This window comes from Lygodium microphyllum, chromosome 3, assembly GCF_053477565.2.
Source record: "Lygodium microphyllum isolate KBCC chromosome 3, Lygodium_microphyllum_v1.1.10, whole genome shotgun sequence".
NCBI lineage: Eukaryota > Viridiplantae > Streptophyta > Polypodiopsida > Schizaeales > Lygodiaceae > Lygodium > Lygodium microphyllum.
Window position 1 is genome coordinate 98,114,101 of NC_141137.1, and position 21,315 is coordinate 98,135,415.

The 21,315-nt window shown below is 42.2% G+C and overlaps 1 protein-coding gene across 1 annotated transcript; it reads right to left on the reverse strand.

The window, feature by feature from the left end:
* Positions 1-466: 466 nt before the first annotated feature.
* LOC148038652 (uncharacterized) lies at positions 467-4,761 on the reverse strand. Its single transcript, XM_087675456.1, has 6 exons — positions 3,588-4,761; positions 3,266-3,415; positions 3,115-3,180; positions 2,856-2,921; positions 2,659-2,727; positions 467-2,270 (listed from the first exon to the last, which is right to left on the reverse strand). Exons 1-6 carry the CDS (start codon positions 4,170-4,172, stop codon positions 1,803-1,805), a joined length of 1,404 nt encoding a protein of 467 aa, XP_087531582.1. The 5' UTR covers positions 4,173-4,761; the 3' UTR covers positions 467-1,802.
* Positions 4,762-21,315: the final 16,554 nt, after the last annotated feature.

Sequence of the window (21,315 nt, forward strand, 5' to 3'; positions counted from 1 at the left end):
GGATCACATATACACACACGTGAGATCCATTTATTTCTAAACCTTTAACTACTTAGCACATGTGCACAACCCCACATCCATTTACATTTGATCTTTAGTTCTAAACCTTTCCACACACCCTACATTCATTTATTTCTAATTTACCTTTATATGCGTTTGATCTTATCATCTTATCGAAGCCAAATTGAGACATGAAACACTTGTTTGTCCCTACATACATTTTGATCTTTATTATCACTTTATTAAAAAGTTAGGCCCAGTTTGGTCATTTTGTAATTCGAAGGGTCGGTTTGGAAAAATTTGCAATTCAAAGGGTGAATTCCACACTGAGCAAAGGATTGGGCAGCTTAGAAGTCACCTCTGACAATTTTTTGTGTATGGGATGATAAAGCGCTGGACCGGTTGAGGATGAAAGATGGTCGAGAGATGGTCTAAGGTTTTACTGAACCATAACCACTGTAGCAGTATGTGAATCATGTTTGCTTTCTGTTAGTATTAGTTAGGCGTTTCCAAAAACAAAAGTTCCAAGGGTTAATTAGGAACATGGGGGAATTTCTCAAGGTCATTCCTGCACCTCTCCCAAAATTCTTAACACTAAAGGTGTTTCCAATAACAAAAGTTCAAAGGGTTAAATGGGAAAATTGGGGAATTTCTCAAGGTCATTCCTGTATCCCTCCCAAAATTCTGCACATCCACTTGGCCCGCTTTGCCATGCGTTTTAGAAGCCATCAGGATTTCACTAGAAGCACGAGATTGCATGGCTGCAAAAACTATTTGCTCCTTAAGATCAGCATACAAATTCTCAGAGTCTCACTTGTCTGATTCAGGCTGGTTACACACCAAATGACGAACACCCACTTTGTAAGCTTTAACCAATCAAAACACTTATTTAAGGGTTGGGCATCTGCAGTCCTTTACACACTGGAGAGGACATGACCTGTTGTTTACCTTCTAGATAGGTGAACTCCCCACCCACTTTTGGACAGGGAGTCTCCCCTACCCACTTTGTAAAGCGGCGGACAAGGGTGCACTTTTTGCATTTGCAACCAATCAAAAAATTTATAAGTTTATTATTTTTTATTTTTTTACAGACTGTGTCTATTTGGTGTGTAAAGGTATGACACCCATATCCGCGCCCAATTCCAAAAAGTGCATGCCCGCACTCTAGGCAGGGGTTGGCCGTCCATCACTTGGTGTGTAACCAACCTCAATTGGTTAGACCTGAATTCTGGCAGTACAGCCAAGCTCACATGATGCTAGTTCTGCAACTGCTGCTGGTGGGCTCTTCTATATATCCTCCAATGTCATCAAGGTGCTCGCTTATAGTCCCCTTTTCAGATTGCTCATGTGTGAACTTATTTGGAGCTTATGCAGTGTCACAAGCTTTAAAACTGCAACTCTATATCACAGCACCAGTAGCAATATTTTCCAAGTGACAGTAACAGCATTCAGGAGCCATGGCCTCTATGCTCCTGCTCCCTGAAAAATCATCCCATGTTAATTCTATACTGCAGTCAAGCAGCCCATGAGACTGCATCTCCAACTAGTGCAGCACATGTTCACCTGTTTTGTCACATATCTAGAGTCCCTTTCCCAGTTTCTTCTGATCATATACCTCAAAGCTTTGCAAAATCTCAACGTTGATCAGGCTAAAAGATATTTTGTCCAATTGAATTTGTCTCAAGATGTGCTGCAATCAATGCATAACCACGAGACTGCGTTTTCAACATACTCACATTGTCTTCCTGCAGCTTCATCGAAGGAATCACGCAGCTTCGAGGCAGTTCAATGACATTAAGAACTTACTCTTGGGGACCTGCACCCTTCTGCACCAAAGGAGGCAAACTGGAAACTTTCTCATTTGTGCCTTTTTCTCGTAATTTAGGCACGTGAGTTCCTGGCTTGCAGACATCATCTCTAGCAATTGGATTGTTGGCAGTGTTGAAATTAACTACAGTGGTTATATTGTTCATTACACTTTCACTTGCAGCTGCAGGAACCTGCACCTCCGCAGCCTGCTTCATGACTCCACTCTCAATATTGGTTTTAGATTGCATTGGGTGCTGCCGTGCATCTGTGCTTGAGATTGCTGTTGCTAAAGAGATGGGCATAAGACAAAGCCCCTTGCTCTGCAAATACTGCATGGCTGCACTCATATCTTTATCCATAAGCTGAGCAACTTGGCCCTCTGCTAAACCCATACCTTCTGGAGAAGGGCCTGTGACTCCACTTGCTTGTGCAAGATTTGCTGCCGAGAAACTACCAGCTCCCTGAAAACCCAAAATGTTAGACATTATGCATGGCAAGTATGAAAGGTAAAGCCAACAAGCTGTGACTTCAAGATATAGCATTGACAAATTTTTGACATTTTCCCGTTTGGGAAAATGTGGCTCATTTTCCTTTGTTTTTTCCTATAGCGTTCAAAAGCACAAGCTTTTACTTGGGAGGCACTGCACACCTAGCTAGGTGCAGTTGGAGGGGCGGGGGACTGCTGGCCTGGGGTGGGGGCTGGCAGCCCCCTGACCCCAACTGCACCTAGCTAGGTATGCAGTCCCTCCCTTGCAAAAGTTCGTGATGTTGTCATAGTTAACAATATTGGAATTATAGTGGGAATTTGTGTAAAACCTCGTTGTGATAGTCTTGGCAACAAACACAGACCTCTGAAGGAAGATCAGCCAGGAGTGATGGTGCTGCACCAGCGCCACCAAGCCTAAACATGCTTAAGAACTGAGGCATCAAAGCAAGCAACTCACTCAGCAACATCTTCATGTTTACAACAGACCTTGGAGTGCAGCAAGCATTATAAGGTGAATGTACAACATCAAATATATCTAATTGGTATCTCCTAGTACAACCTTCACTTGCATTTGTAGAAACTTGACATAACCAATAATCTCATCCAGCATTGATGCTTTGTCAGTCTGCACAGATGCCCTTTTTGTTAACAAAGGAGGACTCCCATATTTCAGCATACTGATCGTCTCACAATGAAATTAATTGATTTACAGATTTGCAATTGACAAGATAACTTACCAAAACGAGCATCCACAGGATGCATGCTGTATGGTAAGAGCTTCTATAGATAATGTGCCAGGAAAGTTGCAAAAAACATACCTTATTGGAATCTGGAACAAGCTCTTGAAGAGCTTTCATCCTTTCTGCAATCCTTTCTCTGCGGTTCTGTTATACAGAAGCATTCACATTAGTGTCAAGGCAAATTAGTATGACACAAATTGAGAGACTGCAGAAGTTATTTATCTCCTACCCGCTCAGCAATACTATGTGGATCTGTAGCCTGACCACGCCGAGCTCTTACACGAGGTCTAACAGCTCCATTGGCAGTGACTGCATTAGGATCTTGGGCAACAGCTGACTGATCTGGGAGGCCTTGCCCTTGTGTTTGTGCAATATGAATCTGTGAAACAATGTCTAGTCACACATGAAAGGAGTTCCAAAGATAGTATTCGATCCTATACTTCAGGACATGATCCTGTGAAGTCCAAAGCCCCCATGGAATTCTTGAAAGCCAGTCAAGTGGCCCAACGTGGAAACACATGTACAACCTAGAAAATCCAGAGTTTTCTTACCATATTGCCAACATTGTTTTCTGTCATTAGGTCCTCTTCTTCACGTGTCCTTTTCCCCAGATGAGCATCACTGGGGACCTCTTCTAACATCTTCAATGTGTCCGACTTAGTCCTCACAATTGAAGTTGGAACTGGTGGGATGTAAGGTTGCCGCCATGCCGGTGCCATCACGGGTGGCAGATTATGAGGTAAAGCAGCACTGTCATAATTGTTTGACAACACTTGAGGTTCCCTTGAAGATTCAGTAACTAGGGTAAGGGATTGGCTAGAGCTGGCATTGTGCTGCCCTCCTTCAGTACCTAGTCTAGGAGGTGGCATCATGTGAGAAGAATCCTGAGATTGACCTAATTGACTTGACTCAAAGATGCCATGACTATGTCCTTCCTGCAAGGGTTGCTTCATTCCTCGGCTCTCTAAAGCGCCCAATATGCTGCGGCTGGGTGGGATCAGCGCCGCCATCGCAGGTGGCAACTTGGTAAGATGTGATATGCCTGTGACAGCTGAGTCAATTGCCATATCATTGTTGATGCCAAATCCATCTCCCCAGGATGATGTTGAGAGCATGTGCTCCAGAAAATCGTCCATAGCTGTCTACGTTGTTCGGTACTGGCTGAATTGCACGAGCCCTAATTCCGCACCCTGTACTAAATATGCTGTGGCCTTTTTGGCAGCCCAATGTATGTCAGCCTAACAGCTGATCCTATCTGATTCAGGATGTATTGCAATTATGCAAATGAACTTGGACAGGAATTAACCGGTATGACATATATTAATGTTGTTGCAAAGTGGATTAGGATCATGCCAAGGTGAATTAATGACAGCACAAACAGCTGATTAATCAAGACCTTCTTGCTCTCTGATCATCTCAATCACACTTAACTTCCACATTGTCTGGACACGAGCTCAGTTAATACTTAGCTGAATCAGAAGAGTATTTAAAGAAGGGGTACTGATGTCAAAGTACAAGAAAGGCGCACATGAAGCGTGGATGAAGAACTGCATTTCTCCCTCGTCATGGTACAGCTTAACCTCCAAGTCGAGATGATCACGGGTATATACTGCGGGCCCAGTGTAAGGTGAAGCGCGAATGGGCCGCGCATGAAAGATTAAAGGGTTTGGGTGAATGAATGTGTGTGTCTGTGTGTGTGTGTGTGTCTGAGAGAGAGAGAGAGAGAGAGAGTTGACTGAGAGAAGGTGGCAAGAGTGATATGTACGTGAGAGAGAGAAGAAAAGAGTTCTTATTCCTGAATGAGAGAGAGAGAGAGAGAGAGAGAGAGAGAGAGAGGTCCCACAGCCTTTTGAGAGAACTTATTATACCCCATGATCTCCAATTCCCCCCACCCCAAAAACCGTACACGATCTTTACCCCATCCATGTGATGGTTTTGCTACCGAACTTATACTGAATGGTGTTGCATTTGTTGCTTAATCATAATTTATGCTTTCATGTTACATGTTACTTCACTTTGCCAGTCGGTCCAAACGAACTACATACGCGTGCACACATGCACACTCTCTCTCTCGCAATTCTCTACACATTTATTGTAAAAGCATTATATGAATTTTCCATGATTCTACCTATAGCGAATGGAGAAAATATAAAGACACATTAATGATGCATTTGAAACTATTTTTCCTTTGATAGGAAGCAAGTTCCAACTTATCCAACTCTAAAAGGGTTTCTACGTGCATTCGTCCTTTACATTGTGTGTAAGAAATGGAACATTAATTGTCATTATGAAGATAAAAGTTAAGTGAGCAAGCCAATGTAGCTCGAATGAAAGGAATTGAGAAGCAATAACGAGCTCTATTACAATAATACCAACATAAGGCCAAACAAGAGATTGTGTAGCTAATAGAGCATTTAGGGGCTTTTATAAGGGTCTCTCTAATGTTTAAGGTCTTCTTCTTTTGGTTCTAACCTTGAATTTAGCCTCTTATAGCAATGTGCATATTTCTTACCTCATTAATATTAATCAATCCACATTATTTTTTAATAAACATAAGGCCAAACATGCCATTAAGTTATACCCTAACTAAAACCCTGGGGAGTTCACCATAGACAACCTATGGAATCACGTAACTTAAAGGGAGGGGGATTTTCTCAAAAAGTACATAAGCGTATACATTAGGTTAGGCCCATTAATTTTCATTTTCAAGCTAAAATTTAAGCAAGGGGTTAGGGGCATTGGGGGGGGGGGGGGGGGGGGTTGCTGGTTTTGAGTAGGGGAAGGAGGGGGTGGGATATACTTTATCACTAGTACTTATGGTGTGTCTAATAAACTAATTCACTTCAAATGATAAAATGGTTAATACTTTCAAGATAGCAAACAATTATTATAACATGTTAGGCTTTAAGAGCTACCATCTAAAGGTAAATTTTGAGTACAACAAGGGGAGTAAAAGAAGGCCACTAGTATTAATATGGTTTGAAACAACCTTAAGAAAGATTATACAAGTGATATTGTCCTAAATACCCAAAGCAAAAAGAATTTGACATTGTTTAGCTCTATGTGTTCTATTCTGCCGATGTGAACTTGATTGAGTTGATAACCCTTTTGACTTACAAAGTCATGATATCTAGGGATCTTGGTTGGATCATAGTAGACTACATTTAGTTATGAAAGCCCATTCAATAGTTTGTGCACTTTTTCTTTCTCTTTTTAAATGTGAAAAACGATGATATTGCTATCAAATAGGTATTTACAATGCACCACATAGGTGCCACGGGTGAAAGGAAGAGCCTGCTGGTCGCTAATGCCCAAAACCCAAATGAGACAGTAGCTCTCTTTAGAAGTTTGTATCCAACTTTAAAGATATGAGCCTTATTCCTAATCTTCCTAAGATAGTCTAGGAGTTCTCTAATTACAATGATAATCAAAGAGTTAGGCTAGATTCTCTTCTCCTTGGCTATTGCTGCCTTATTCATGTTCCTCCATATAGCTCTAAGACATAAGGCTCTGATGATGTTCCAAAGCTTAAGAGATTCTTTGTCAAGCTTGCCTTTATCATCAAAAAGTGTTGTCTTCATTCTAATGTCAGCATTGAAACATGCCTTTTATACCCAAGCTCTCATCCTCTCCCACAATGCTTGGGCTGCATGGCAATGCCATAGGCCATGAGGAATAGACTCCTTGGCTTTGTAGCACATAGGTCATCACAGGGATACCTTGGTAAACTTAGTAAACCTATCCTTGGTGCTATACTTTTTAGACCAAAATCTAATTCAAAGCATTCTATTGAGTTTATGGGATGGGGTGCTAGTTCACAACTCGCAAATTCGCAACCTCCAGGCCTTCCAATGGTCTCGGGGAAGGTAGCCTTCCAAGTTTCTTGAAATTCAATGAACTTGACACTCCTCCTAGCTTTGAAGTTAGGCCTTTCTTTTGTTGCATGGAGGGGGATTCCTTTGGCCATGACAAGGACTCTCCCTATGGGGGCTTTGATGGGAAAGTCAGATTCTCTTCCCTATTGGATAAGAGCTCATTAAGACCAGTGAGCTCAACTTGGCTAAGAGTGAATCTTCCTTTGATTTCATCCTCAATCATGAAATCCGCCTTAGCAAGAAGTCAAATATATTTCCATCTCTTGATCCCTTTTTTTGACTTTAAACTCCATGACTGTGAAAAGGACATCCATCCATTCCAAATCCCTCCAGTTGCCTTTGGCTGGTAGGGCACCTTGCATCTAGGATGTCATTAGGTGAACCCATGGAAGGTCCAAATCCAACATGCCTACTAACTTTAAGAGTTGCCTATCTGCCTTAGAGGAAAAAGGCTCCAGCCCAAGCCTGCCATTGCTATTAGCCTTGCATAGAAGATCCCAGGAGATCAAGTGCCAATTTTTAGTATTTGCAAACCCCCATACAAAACTCCAGGAAAGTTTCTCCATCGAACTCTAGTAGGCTTTCAAAAAGGAGGAAGCAGCTACCATAAAGCAAGTTGTAAGGTTAATTATTGAATTGACATGAATGTTTCTACCACAAATCCCCATCGAGAGGTGGTCATATAGCTTGATTTTGCTCTCCACCTTGGTTTTGAGCCACTCAAACTTATGCTTCTTAGTGAGAGCTAGTCCCATTGGGAAGCCAAGCTATCAAAATATCTGACTAGGTCTTATGAGCTTATACCCGTAGTCCAAAGCCATCCTTGGGGGGTCAAGAGTGTGAGGGGACTAGGAGGGACTAGGTCTTATGAGCGTATACCGGTAGTCCAAAAGCCAAACTTGGGGGGCCAAGATCTAACTAGGTCTTATGAGCTTATATCCGTAGTCCAAAAGCCAACTTGGGGGGTCAAGAGTGTGAGGGGAAGCAATTTTATTTTTCCCACACTGATCTCTAAGCCCGACACCTTGTTGAAGAGGTTGTAGACTTCTAGTAGAGAGTCAATGTTAATCTTTGAAGCTTCTAAAAGGTTGGAGTTGTCATCCATGAAGAGTTGACATGCAAAATTACTTCCCATTAAGGAGAGAAAGTCCCTTGAGAAGCCCTACTTGAATCTTATATTTTATCACCATCAATAGTGGATCAATAATAGCAACAAGAGGAGGGGAAAATGGGGCAACCCTGACATACATACCTCCTTAAAGAAAAACTATTTGTTAATGTTGACAATCACCGAGGCATTTGAGAACAAGTCCATCCCTCTAAGGGTAGCTCAGAGGAAGTCCCATATAACCCGGTAATATGCCTTATCCATATCCATGTTTATGAGTACAAATTTTCCATCACCCTCTAAGGCATGATCCATTGGTAGGGTGAGGTTGAGGAAGCCATATTGGTTGTGGTATTCTAGGGAGAAGAAATTTGACTCTGAGGGGGTTAGTGCCTTTCCAACAATCTTGTAGGACATGTTGAGTATCATGAGGGGCTGCCATTGGTTAATGGAGCTTTTGTCATGTGATTTAGGGATCAATTCAATTACCCCATGGTTGATGGCTACTAGGAGGGAACCAGCTCTTCTGAAATGGTTGGCATCGTCACACTTTTACAAGTACATCACACTTAACAAAATAGAGAGAAACTAGTGCTATTGAGGATTTGTCTTGGGATTCTTATCTAGCTTCATACATGTGTCCTTAGGGGTAATGCATTTTCCAACTTGAGTGATTGGTGCATGCATGTCATCTCAAACTTAATATTAACTTGAGTGATTGGTTCACAATTCTAACTAGTTGCAAATTAAATATTTGCATTACTTTGAATACTATGTAATGTCAACTTCTAGGTTTATTACTTGAAGTTTTTTGGGACAATTCTTGCCACAATGTTGACTAAGATCTTTATCATATTTTAGGTCTATATTTTAGGCATCAATCCTAAGTGATTAATTGTAAATCAATAATTTGATAGTCTAGTATGTAAACATGGTTGAAATAATCTTGAGAGAAAGATTATGTGTTACTTGATGTTTTGTCAAAACAAGGTCAAAACTATATTCATGTGATGAAAATGGTATAAACATCATCCAAATGTTGTGCTTACAAGGATTAATTTCATTTTATGATGTGGCTTATATGGATCAAAGAGGTATTTTTGTTATCAACATGTCATGAAAGAAGCAATGACTATGATTTCAATTTATGCCCCAAAAGTTTTTGCTCTAAGGATTAGAAAGTGGTTTTTCTTTGAAAATCATTAGGGTTAAGAAAACACCCTAGTATTTTGGGATTGGGATATCACTATTATTAAAAAGGGCAGGTCGCATGGTTTCTTTGTTATTTATGTCATTTAATACATGTGTTTATTTATGTATTTTATATTATTGATTCCATCTTTGTTATTGCAAAGTGCAAAAAAAACATAAGCTATTGCACTTCAAAGTGTGCTTAGAAATCTTTGTAACCTCTAAGATGCATATAATTCCAATATTGTAATTTTTGAAGGCATGATCTGATGCTTTCATGCAACTATTAAAATAACAAACAAAGCATGGCTTTGGATTCTAATTTTGCACTCAAATGCCATTGCACATACGTGGGATGATATTACTTGCTCTTATATCTAGTGCTTTCGATTGATTGGTACAATCATTGCATGTCCTAATGGAAAGTTGGTGCTTCAAGAAACTTGTTTGCATAATTAGATAGCTATTTAGTGGTCATTTAAGCCTCACCCTCCTGCCAATATCTCTCAACTATCACAAGTAGGGTTTGACCCTCCACTATTGCCTTTTTCAAGTTAGTCATGGCATGTTGCACCCAATCAGGATGTTGCACCATGATCATGGAGAATAAGTTCTAAGTAGTGGCTTGCTTAAGAAAAGGCCTATAGTAGATGGAAATGTTCTTCACTATACAAGGGATTCCTCAAAGAAGAAAATTAGAAGTTAGTCAAAAAGATATGCATAAAACCAAAACAAATCTGTATATATATATGTATAAAATAAAATTGTTGCACTATGAAACAACTAGTTAAGGATTGTTATATCTAGTTAAGGCTGACCCACTAAGTCAAGAGCACTGATGGGACAACTAGATCCACAAAAAGCTAAAGAAGTTTTTTTGGAAACAATATTTGTTGTCGGCATAGAGGCAAGGAACCATGGACAATGAGTTCTAAGTAGTGTCTTGCTTAAGAAAAAACCTTACAATCTGAGTGGTAACGAAACACCAAGCTTCCCATTTGGAGCTTTGTTATTATACAAGATTAAATTTCCATTTGTTCTATATGTCATGATACATGGGGATGTGTTTATGGCTTGTCACTAAAGGTATTAGGGCTCGGATTCCACCATATATTTGCTATTTTATACCTTAGTATTTGTGTGCATGCAGGCTTGAAGGTTCAGCATATGTAAAGCAGCCTTTATTTTTCATGTGAGGTTTCACTTGAAAAACAGGTGCATGTCCTGATGATCAGGCAATTGTGTCTTTTGAAACCTTGCATAGTACAAAAACGTGGATATGTCAAGACATCACCAGATTCTTGTCATTGATGTCTGATTCTGATAATATATGCTTGTTTCCTGAGTATTGGTGCAATCTACTTCAAGTTATTTGATTAGGAATGGCTGTGATGGTGTAAATCTCAGTGGTATCTTTCAAGACAGAAATTTTGTGCTGATGAATATGATATGTATCTCATGTCTATTATTTCTCTTGAATATTATGTGCATTTAATGGCAGTGAATTCATTCAAGAAGTTTCCTGCAACAATAGGACTGTTTTGGTAGACCGGTGTATCCTGTGTTTCTATTATGTCTTTGCGGAGGCATAACAAGAGGATTAACTAATGCTATGTTGAGCATGTTGTCTAGATCCCTTCTCTGATACAATGATTAGTATAGACTTAGGTCGTTTATAGCTCTCATAGCTTCAAAAATACTTTACACAAAGCTTTGTGACTGTGTCCCAAGCCTCGTTTGGAACACAAAGACACAAGGCTTACCTATGCTTGGACGAATCATGGTGTCTAAATTCCATGTCCTCGTGGCTTGGCACTAATGGGACACCATGGATTAGTGTAGTCATGCATTTGACTTCAATGGTTTATAGCATGTACTTTTTGCTTTATCTCAATGCCCCAAGCTTAGCTTGTCATGCAAAGACAAAAGGCTTTCTTACATTGACACTGAGCATGGTGTCTGGATCCTGCATCCTCATGGTGGCTTGGACATCATGGATTAGTGTAGCCATGCATTTGACTTAGGTGTTATAGATTGTACTTTTTACTCTTTGCCAGTGTCCCAAACCTCGCTTGGCACTATGGATTAGTGTAATCATGCATTTAACTTAAGTGGTTTATAGTTGCACTTTTTGCTTTGTGTTGGTGTCCCAAGCTTTCTTGGCATACAACATAGAAGGCTTTCCTTATGCATGCACTAATCATGATGTCTAGGCTCCATGTCCTTATGGCTTGGCATTGAAGGAACACCATGATTAGTCTAGTCATGCATTTGATTTAAGTGGTTTGTAGCTTTTACTTTTCACTTTGTATCACTCTCCCAAGCTCGTTGTAGACTTTTTTGATGCATGCACTAAGTGTGGTGTCTAGGTTTCACATCCTCATGGCTTGACACTAAAGGGACACCATGATTAGTGTAGTCATGTGTTTGACTTAAGTGGTTTATAGTTTGTATTTTGTGCATTCTATCAATGTCCCATGCTCGATTGGCACACAAACATATAAGACTATCATTATCTAGGTGCTAAGCATGGTGTCTGGGTTCCACATCCTCATGGCTTAGCATTGAAGGGATACCATGATTAGCATAGTCATGCGTTTGAGTTAAGGGGTTTGTAGCTTGTAGTTTTTGCTTTATGAAAATAAAAGTTATGTTAGATATATTAACCCAATTATTTATATAAATATATGTATGGACACCAAATAGAATTAAAAATCTTATATCCAGAAAGGATACAAAACTTAAATCTAAAAAAGGAGATATGCAATTTAAAAAAATTGATACATTACATAAGTGTAAAAAGTGAAAGGGAGTGACGGATCGAAGGTTGGACTCAAGAGCTATGGTGGGAGAGTAAGAGCAAGAAAGGGAGAGACTAGAAATGGGAACTCCAACAGTCACAATGTGTGACCGGGCCTTCCTTTATTCAAACTATCACTAAAAGAATAAAGAATAAAGTGATGGTGATGGTTGCCCGCCACCTGTAGTGTGCACTGGCGGTGACTGTTAGTGTAGTAATACACGGGCAACTAGGCGGAGGTGCCTTTACCCCCAACAACCTCCCACTTAAAGGCGAATCTGCCCCAGTGAGGAGTGAAAAGAAAAAGAAAAAAGACAGTACAACATATACACATGTACAACAGGATGAGGAAAGACGTCATCTCATCCCACACCCATCAGCCTCCTAAGGAAGGCAAAGCGCTCTGTAGAGAGGCTTTTCGTGAGCAGATCTGTAGGATTCTGGTCAGTCGAGATCTTGACAAGATCAAAAAACTTGTCCTCAACGACCCCACATATGAAGTGATACCTCACCTCAATGTGTTTCATCTTCACATGGAAGACCGGATTCTTGGCTAACTAAATAGCACTCATAGAATCCGAATGCAGTGTAGGGATAGCATTAATACCAAGGTCAACAACTAAACGACCCAACCAAATGGCCTCCTTGCAAGCCTCAGTGCCTGCAACATACTCGGCCTCTGTAGTAGAAAGGGCTGCGCATTTCTGCACCTTGGACATCCAAGAAACATCATCTCCAACATAGGTGAATACATAGCCGGAAGTGGACTTCTTACTATCTGCATGTCTTGCATAATCAGAGTCAGTGTACCCCACGGCTCCTGTATCCTGATTTCCATAGCATATGCACATATCTGCAGTGCCCTTCAGGTACCTCATGATACCCTTCACGGCATCCCAATGCTTCTTGCCAAGGGTAGCCATACATCGTGCCACCACACCAACTGCAAAGGCAATATCTGGACGAGTGGCTATCATGGCATACATAAGACTGCCCACTACGGATGCATAGGGAATCTTGGCCATCTCAGCCCTCTTCTCATCTATCTGCGGACAATCAGCCGGTGATACCTTCACATAAGAAGGCAATGGACAGCCAATAGGCTTTACGTCCTGCATGCGAAAGCGCTCAAGGACTTTATGAATGTACTCCCTCTGTGACAAGTGGAGGAGTCCCTGATGCCTATCGCATCTAATGCGCATACCAAGTATGTGAGCGGCCTGTCCCAGATCTTTCATCTCAAAGCTCTTCTTGAGCTGAGCCTTAAGAGCATCTAGCTCATCATGAGCTTTCCCTGCTACTATCAGCATATCATTCACATAGAGTACCAAAATCAATAAAGAACCACCACGGGCTTTCTTCATGTAAAGACACGGATCCATAGCACTCCAGCTGTAGCCTTGTGACTGTATAAAGGCATCAAACTTATGATACCACTCCCTAGGTGCCTGTTTCAAGCCATAAAGACTTTTCTTCAATTTGCACACTAGGTGCTCCCTGCTAGGTTCTGCAAAGCCCTTAGGCTGCTCCATATAAATCTCATCATGCAAGTCCCCATGTAAGAAAGCCATCTAGACATCCATCTGGTATAAATCCAAGTTTTATACCAAGTCAATGTTGAGATGGCAAGCTCAACACATGTGGACATGGATGATGGACCGCCTGGTTAGATGGGTCCACACGTCTACACTTAGTACGTCGGTGGTCATTATGACTCTCACATGGCCACTGACTCATTACTTATTATATTCAGGTTGTTACACCTATTTACAGCTGGCATAGTTATAGCGCCAGTCGACTAGTGTAGTCGGTTATGCATTGTTTGACTTAGTAGGCCACTTTCCTTTTATGTTGTATCTTATCTATACTTTGTGTACATTGTAAAGTGTGAGGAAGAAGAAGAAGAAATCAGCAAGAAAACGTTTTGGCCTCCATCTCTCTTCTTGTCTCTTGAGTGAGCTTCTCCTTGTGCATTCTGTGTGTGTTCGGCGCAGCATCTTGAGCAATCCCCTCCACCACGCGATTATTGACATGGTATCAGAGCCGCGCCATTGAGAGAGGCTGATTTCGAAGGTTGAAGCAAAGGAGAAGAAGCAAGGTTCGAGCAAGCAAGCTACGGGTAAGAAGCTCTCCCATCCTTTCACTCTTTCTCTTGGATAGTGCCTGTGGAGGCACCGGAAGCAGGGCAGAGCAAAAATCTCAGATTGCAGTGAGATTTGGTGTGCGCGAAGAGCGCTGTATATTCTGCAGATTAGCCCTTTAGGGCTTTCCCGCAGTTATTTAGGGCATTTGAGGCCGTTTCAGGGCCCGTTTTAGAGCCGCAAGGTTGCGGACAGCAGTTTCAGGGTACGCTGTGACTTCGGCTGTATCGATCGAAAGTGGGTGCGCAGGTTACAGATTTCAGATCTGTAAGATCAAAGGTGTTTACCAGTGAGTAAACACAAGGTTTATCTGCAAACTGGTTGCAGATTGCATGTATTGTTGAGCAGACAGTGAAAAAGGCTGTCTGGTGTATTGCTGTGCACTACAGGTCGAGGGTTGCAGAAGATTTGCTTGCTGTTTGGTATTATTCTTGTGATAATGGCAGAGAATAGTGGAAGCCCCATCATTGAGAAGCTCGACAAGAACAACTACCCTTCATGGAAGTTCCGGGTCACGAACTTTCTTATTGGAAAAGGCCTCTACGAGTTCGTTTCAGGTGAAGAAAAGGAGCCGGAGGTGAGTGATCCTCCAACTGCAGAAGAGATAAAGGCACGAAAGGAATGGAATGCAAAAGACAAGAAGGTCATGTATTGGTTGTCTGCAGTAATTGACAATAATATGTTGGGACACATTAGAAATGCAGAGAATGCATATGCAGCTTGGACCATACTTGAAAGTATGTTTTCTGTAAATACAAAGGCACGAAAGATTCAACTCAAGCAAGAGTTGAATACATTAAAGAAAGGGAAGATGTCTATAAATGAGTATGCACTGAAGGTAAGAAGCATTGCAGATGCATTGGCAGCGATTGATGCAATGCCCGATGATGATGATTTGGTGTCGTCTACCTTGGGTGGACTTAATAATGAAAAGGCTTGGAAGTCTTTTGTAACTTCCGTATATGTCAGAAAGCCATTTCCAGATTTTGATGAGTTGGTCTCCCTTATGATCACTGAAGAGATCAACATGCAGAGTGAGACATCTGAAAGAAGCGGTGAACAGGTCCAAGCTTTCTACTCCAGTTCAGGAAGGGGACGTGGCAGGTTCTCTTCAAGAGGCCGTGGTACAGGACGTGGTAGTGACAACCAGCAAAATAGATTGAATCAGCAATTTGGCGATATGCAGGTTTCAGGAGGTCGTGGTAACTTTAGAGGCAGGGGGAGCTTTAGAGGAAGAGGTGGATGGCAGAACAGAGGTTCTAACAACTCTGGTATTGTGTGCCACTACTGTGGCAAAACAGGTCATATTGCAGCCCAATGTTATGCTAAGAGAGATGATATCCGCAGTGGTAAGTTGCAGCAAGGAAACTATGCATCGTCTTTACGACAGAATGAAGACAAAAATGAACGTTTGTTTGTTATGCAGCATATGCTGAATGCTGTTACAGGAAAGGGAACACATGAAGATGTTTGGTATGTTGATTCAGGTGCATCCAATCATATGACCAGCCATGCAGAATGGTTTGGAGAGATGCAGGATTTGCAGAATGCAGGTTATGTGCAGACGGGTGATGACTCATGCCACCCAATTTCACACATTGGAAAAGTTCCCTTGTCCTTGCATGATGGTAAGACAAAGAGTCTTTCAGATGTATTACATGTACCATCTATTACAAAGAACTTGGTGTCAGTCGGTCAAATGGTAGAGCAAGGGCTGCAAGTCAGATTTAATGCAAAGGGCTGCTTTGTAGAAGACTTCAATGACAAGTGCAGGTTGGTAGCAAAGGGAAGTAGAGTTGGACGTATGTTCACTCTAGATGCTGGAATTCCTACTATGAATGCGGCTATGTATGCCAAAGGAAAAGGTGTTGTTGCAGACATTGAAATTTGGCACAAACGCATTGGACATGCAAATGTACAAAGGCTGAAATTAATGCAGTCCAAAGGGTTGGTTACAGGTTTGCCTACATTTAAAGTTGCAGAATTTCAGAAGGTATGTGAAGCATGTCAGTTTGGTAAGCAGGCAAGACAACCCTTTTCACATGACAGAGATGTAAGCAGAAATATCCTTGATGTTGTGCATACAGACATTTGGGGGCCTACACAAAATGTATCTCTTGGAGGCAGTTCATACTTTGTCACATTCATTGATGATTGTTCTAGAAAGCTGTGGGTATATTTTATGAAGGAAAAGAGTGAAGCTTTTGAGCATTTTAGAACTTTCAAGGCTGCAGTTGAAAGAGAAACAGGCTTGAAAGTAAAGTGCCTGAGGTCAGATGGAGGGGGAGAGTACCTCTCAAATGAGTTCAGTGATTTTCTGAGGTCTCATGGGATAAAGAGACAGTTCACATGCAGGTATACCCCACAACAAAATGGGGTTGCAGAAAGGAAAAACAGGCATATTGCAGAAGTTGCACGCGCCTTGATGGCTGAAAAGAATATGCCTAAGCATTTTTGGTCTGAGGCTGTTCATACTGCTGTTTATATTATGAACAGAACTCCCACAGCTGCAGTTCATGGTATGACCCCCGAAGAATGTTTTACAGGTAAGAAGCCTGAAGTTTCACACTTGAAAGTGTTTGGCTGCATTGCGTATGTTCATGTACCAGATGAGTTGCGGAAGAAACTGGATCCAAAGGCTGAAAAGTGTATCTTTATTGGATACTCTTTAGAGCAAAAAGGGTATCGCTGTTACAACCCTGTCACATGTAAGTTCAGAGTGAGCAGGGATGTCATCTTTGATGAAATGAGCAGTTGGTATGCATCTAGTGGTGATGCATTGGATGTTGATGATGATCATGACACTCATGTGCAGGCTGAAAGGCAAGAATCACGGACTCTTAGTGGACCAGAGACATCATCTGGTAGTCCTTGGTCTGGGAGACTAAGGAGTACCTCTACATCTTCGAGTGCATCTAGTAGCACTACAGGTAAAGACAAAGGAAAGAATAAAGTGTCAGAAGGCATTGATGCAGTTCTTGATGGAGACTCCAGTGGCTCAGAGAGCTTGGATGATGAGCTTGGCATTCCTTCAGTGAGGACTCCAGGTGTGCAGAGAGCACGTGTTAATGCAAAGACTTCATTGAGTGATCCAGTGGTACGCACGTCTAGCAGGGTGAGATACCCTGTTAAAAGATTTGGTTTTGAGGGTTATGCAGCTCACCATTATGCTTATATGGTGAAACTAGTTGAGGATGTTGAGCCCACATGTTTTGAGGAGGCTGTTGGTCATGCTCATTGGGATGCAGCAATGGATGAGGAGATGGCTGCATTAGAGGCCAATAAGACTTGGGATCTAGTATCATTGCCAAAGGGAAAGAAAGCTATTGGATGTAAGTGGGTTTATAAGATTAAGCACAATGCAGATGGTTCTATTAGCAGGTACAAAGCTAGGCTGGTTGCAAAAGGCTATGCCCAAACATATGGCATAGATTATGATGAAACCTTCAGTCCAGTTGCTAGGATGGCAACTGTCAGATGTGTGATTGCTTTGGCAGCAGCCAAAGGTTGGAGGTTGCAGCAAATGGATGTAAAGAATGCCTTCTTGCATGGTGATTTGCAGGAAGAAGTGTATATGGATCAGCCAGCAGGTTATGAAGATTTAGAGCATCCCACGTATGTGTGCAGGTTGAAGAAGGCACTCTATGGGCTCAAGCAAGCACCTAGAGCATGGTCTGACAAGATCAGAGAGTATCTTGTCAATATTGGCTTTTATGTTTCTGATGCTGATCACTCACTTTACGTGAGAAAGGGAGATGCAGGTTTGGTCATCATAGTCATCTATGTGGATGACTTGATTATTACAGGTGATAGTGATAGTGGAATTGCTGAAGTCAAGGGCTGTTTGAAGATGAAGTTTGAGATGAAGGATTTAGGTGAGCTAAGGTACTTCCTTGGCATTGAGGTGATCAGATGTGATGATGGTATATGGCTGTCCCAAAGACAGTATGGCTTGGATATGTTGTCCAAGTATGGTATGACTGCATGCAAACCACTTTCAGTCCCGTTGGAGTAGAATGTAAAGCTGAGTGCTGATGTTGGGGATGAGATAGAAGACCCTACTATGTTCAGGAGGATAGTGGGGAGTTTGATCTACATGACCATTACAAGGCCAGACTTGAGCTACGCTGTTGGTCTTGTGAGTCAGTTTATGCAAGTACCTAGAAAGCCACATTTGGATGCAGTGAGACGCATATTGAGATATGTGAAGTCCACATTACATTATGGGCTTTTCTATGAGGCAGGTACAGACGTACATGTGTTTGGATACACAGATGCAGATTGGGCTGGTAGTATGTCTGATAGACGATCTACCAGCGGATACATGTTCTCTCTTGGTAGTGCAGCAGTTGCTTGGAGCAGCAAAAAGCAATCTACAGTTGCTTTGTCGAGTACAGAGGCTGAGTATAGAGGTGCTGCTGTTGCAGCATGTGAGGTAGTATGGCTGCAAAAGTTACTGGTTGATTTGGATGTGCAGGTGGAAGGTCCAGTTGTCATTTATTGTGACAACATGAGCAGTATACAGTTGGCTAGGAACCCTGTGTTCCATGCCAGGACAAAACATATTGAGGTACACTACCACTTTGTGAGAGAGAAGGTACTAGCAGGTGAGATTGACTTGGTGTATGTCAGCACACAGGATCAGATAGCTGATATCTTCACGAAGGCATTGGGTACAGAGAAGCTTCAAAAGTTTCGAAGCTTACTTGGAGTTGCAGAGATACAGTTGAGCTTGAGGGGGAGTGTTGAGATGGCAAGCTCAACACATGTGGACATGGATGATGGACCGCCTGGTTAGATGGGTCCACACGTCTACACTTAGTACGTCGGTGGTCATTATGACTCTCACATGGCCACTGACTCATTACTTATTATATTCAGGTTGTTACACCTATTTACAGCTGGCATAGTTATAGCGCCAGTCGACTAGTGTAGTCGGTTATGCATTGTTTGACTTAGTAGGCCACTTTCCTTTTATGTTGTATCTTATCTATACTTTGTGTACATTGTAAAGTGTGAGGAAGAAGAAGAAGAAATCAGCAAGAAAACGTTTTGGCCTCCATCTCTCTTCTTGTCTCTTGAGTGAGCTTCTCCTTGTGCATTCTGTGTGTGTTCGGCGCAGCATCTTGAGCAATCCCCTCCACCACGCGATTCTTGACAGTCAAGCTGAGCAATCAAAGCCAAGACTAAGCGCAAGGTGGTCATCTTAACCACATGAGAAAAGACCTCATCAAAGTCCACACCATGCTCCTGCTTAAAACCCTTTGCTAACAATCTAACCTTGTATGCCGGCTTGGGGTGTCCAGGGGTACTTTTTAGCTTGTACACCCACTTGCATGGCAAAGCCTTCTTGCCCGTAGGCAAGGAAACCAAATCCCAAGTGTCATTCTTATGCATGAGTTTATCTCAGACTGGATAGCCCTCTCCCATGAGTGATTGTCACCCTGCGCATAGCCTCATCATAAGTGAAAGGCTCTCCTGCATCTGCAACGAAGACATAATGCATTGAGGAGGACTGAAATCTATCTGGTGCACGTCTGTCTCTAGTAGACCGTCTCACGACAGCAGGCTCTGCTACTTGCCCAACTGCCTGTCCAACGCCCTGACCATGAGCATCTGCTGCAGCTGTAGGTTGTCCAACTGGCTATGCGAGAGCTCTCGGCTCCTCCTGAAATATGACCCTGCGGATCTCAACAACTCTCTCAGGCTGCCTATGCATTTTGTCTTCATGGAAGACTACATCATGACTGTGGATGACTTTCTGTGCCTGCGGATCCCAGAGATGATAACCCATCTCGCCTGCATCCCCATAACCAAGGAAAATGTATTTTACACTCTTGGGATCCATCTTACTTCTCTTGTCCCTGGGCACATGGCAAAATGCCTCACATCCAAAGACACAGAGATGCGCATAAGAGGGAGGTTTTCCAATCCATACCTCCGCTGCAGCTTGGAAATCCAAACCACTAGAGGGTAATTTGTTTATGACATGCACGGCTATACTAACTGCCTCAACCCAAAAGCTCTGTGGTAGGTCTGCATGGCTAAGCATATTGCGTACACACTCCTGGATGGTTCTATTCATCCGCTCAGCCAAACCATTTGGCATTTTAGCCTATAGCCGGCTGGTTCTCAACCAATGTAAGCCATCTCTGAAACACTGCCAAGACATCGGATTTCAGCTTAATGGGATAAGCCCAAACTTTTTGTGAAAAATCATCTATGAACGTAACAAAATACTTTGCACCACCCATAGACTGACAAGGCATGGGCCCACAAACATCCGAATGTACCAATGCCAAGGGCTCACTCATGCGTAGCCTACCAAACTTCTTATGCATAGACCTAGTCTTCCTGCCACAAAGACAATGCTCACATGAATCAAAACATGCATAATCAAGGGGCGGTACGTATTGCAAACCAGAAAGCATTTTCATTCCCTTCAAAGACATATGGCCCAAACGGGCATACCAAAGAGATACATGTGGGATAGAACCCACAGACAAAACATGATCAAGGGAAGAAGCTGATACAATCAAGGGGTAGAGACTGCCAGCCTTGGCACCTCTCGCAATCACAAGTCTGCCACCACCAGTGATCTTCCATGCAGAGTCTCCAAAACTCACATGATATCCTACATCATCAAGCTGTCCAGCTGACATGAGACTGCGTGTCAAAGCAGGTACATGATGTACATCCTACATAATAAAACTGCTGCCAGAAGGAAACTGCAGCCTAACATCACTAATGCCCACAATATCAAGAGAGCTGTCATCACCCAAGCGCACAAAACCCGAAACAGTACTGTATGAATGAAATCACTCTCGGCAAGGTGTCACATGAAAGGATGCACCTGAGTCCAAGAGCCAATATTGTGCATACATAAAGTGTATCTCTGTCATCTGCGAAGCACTAGAAGAAGCTGCTAGGATATAATCATCATCATCAACATCCTCAAGCTACATAACATTGATCTCTTCAATTTTAACACTGGACTTTGCAGGCACTATGCTGTGATCAGAAGACTTATCCTGCACTTTGTCTTTCCCCTTATCTTTGCGCCTTTCATTACGCAGTTCATGGGATTGTGGCCTAATATGGCCCTTTTTCCCACAATGGTGACAAGTAACATCTGCATTCCTGCCACGGGATTTGCTACGTGAC

Bases quoted from the DNA above. Each gene is read 5' to 3' on its own strand.
- LOC148038652 (XM_087675456.1), bottom strand. From the start codon at position 4,172: ATGGACGATTTTCTGGAGCACATGCTCTCAACATCATCCTGGGGAGAT. The intron at 3,416-3,587 runs GTAAGAAAACTC...ATTGTTTCACAG, and splicing joins AAAACAATGTTGGCAATATG to ATTCATATTGCACAAACACA. The intron at 2,922-3,114 runs GTATGTTTTTTG...GCATCTGTGCAG, and splicing joins TTGTTCCAGATTCCAATAAG to ACTGACAAAGCATCAATGCT.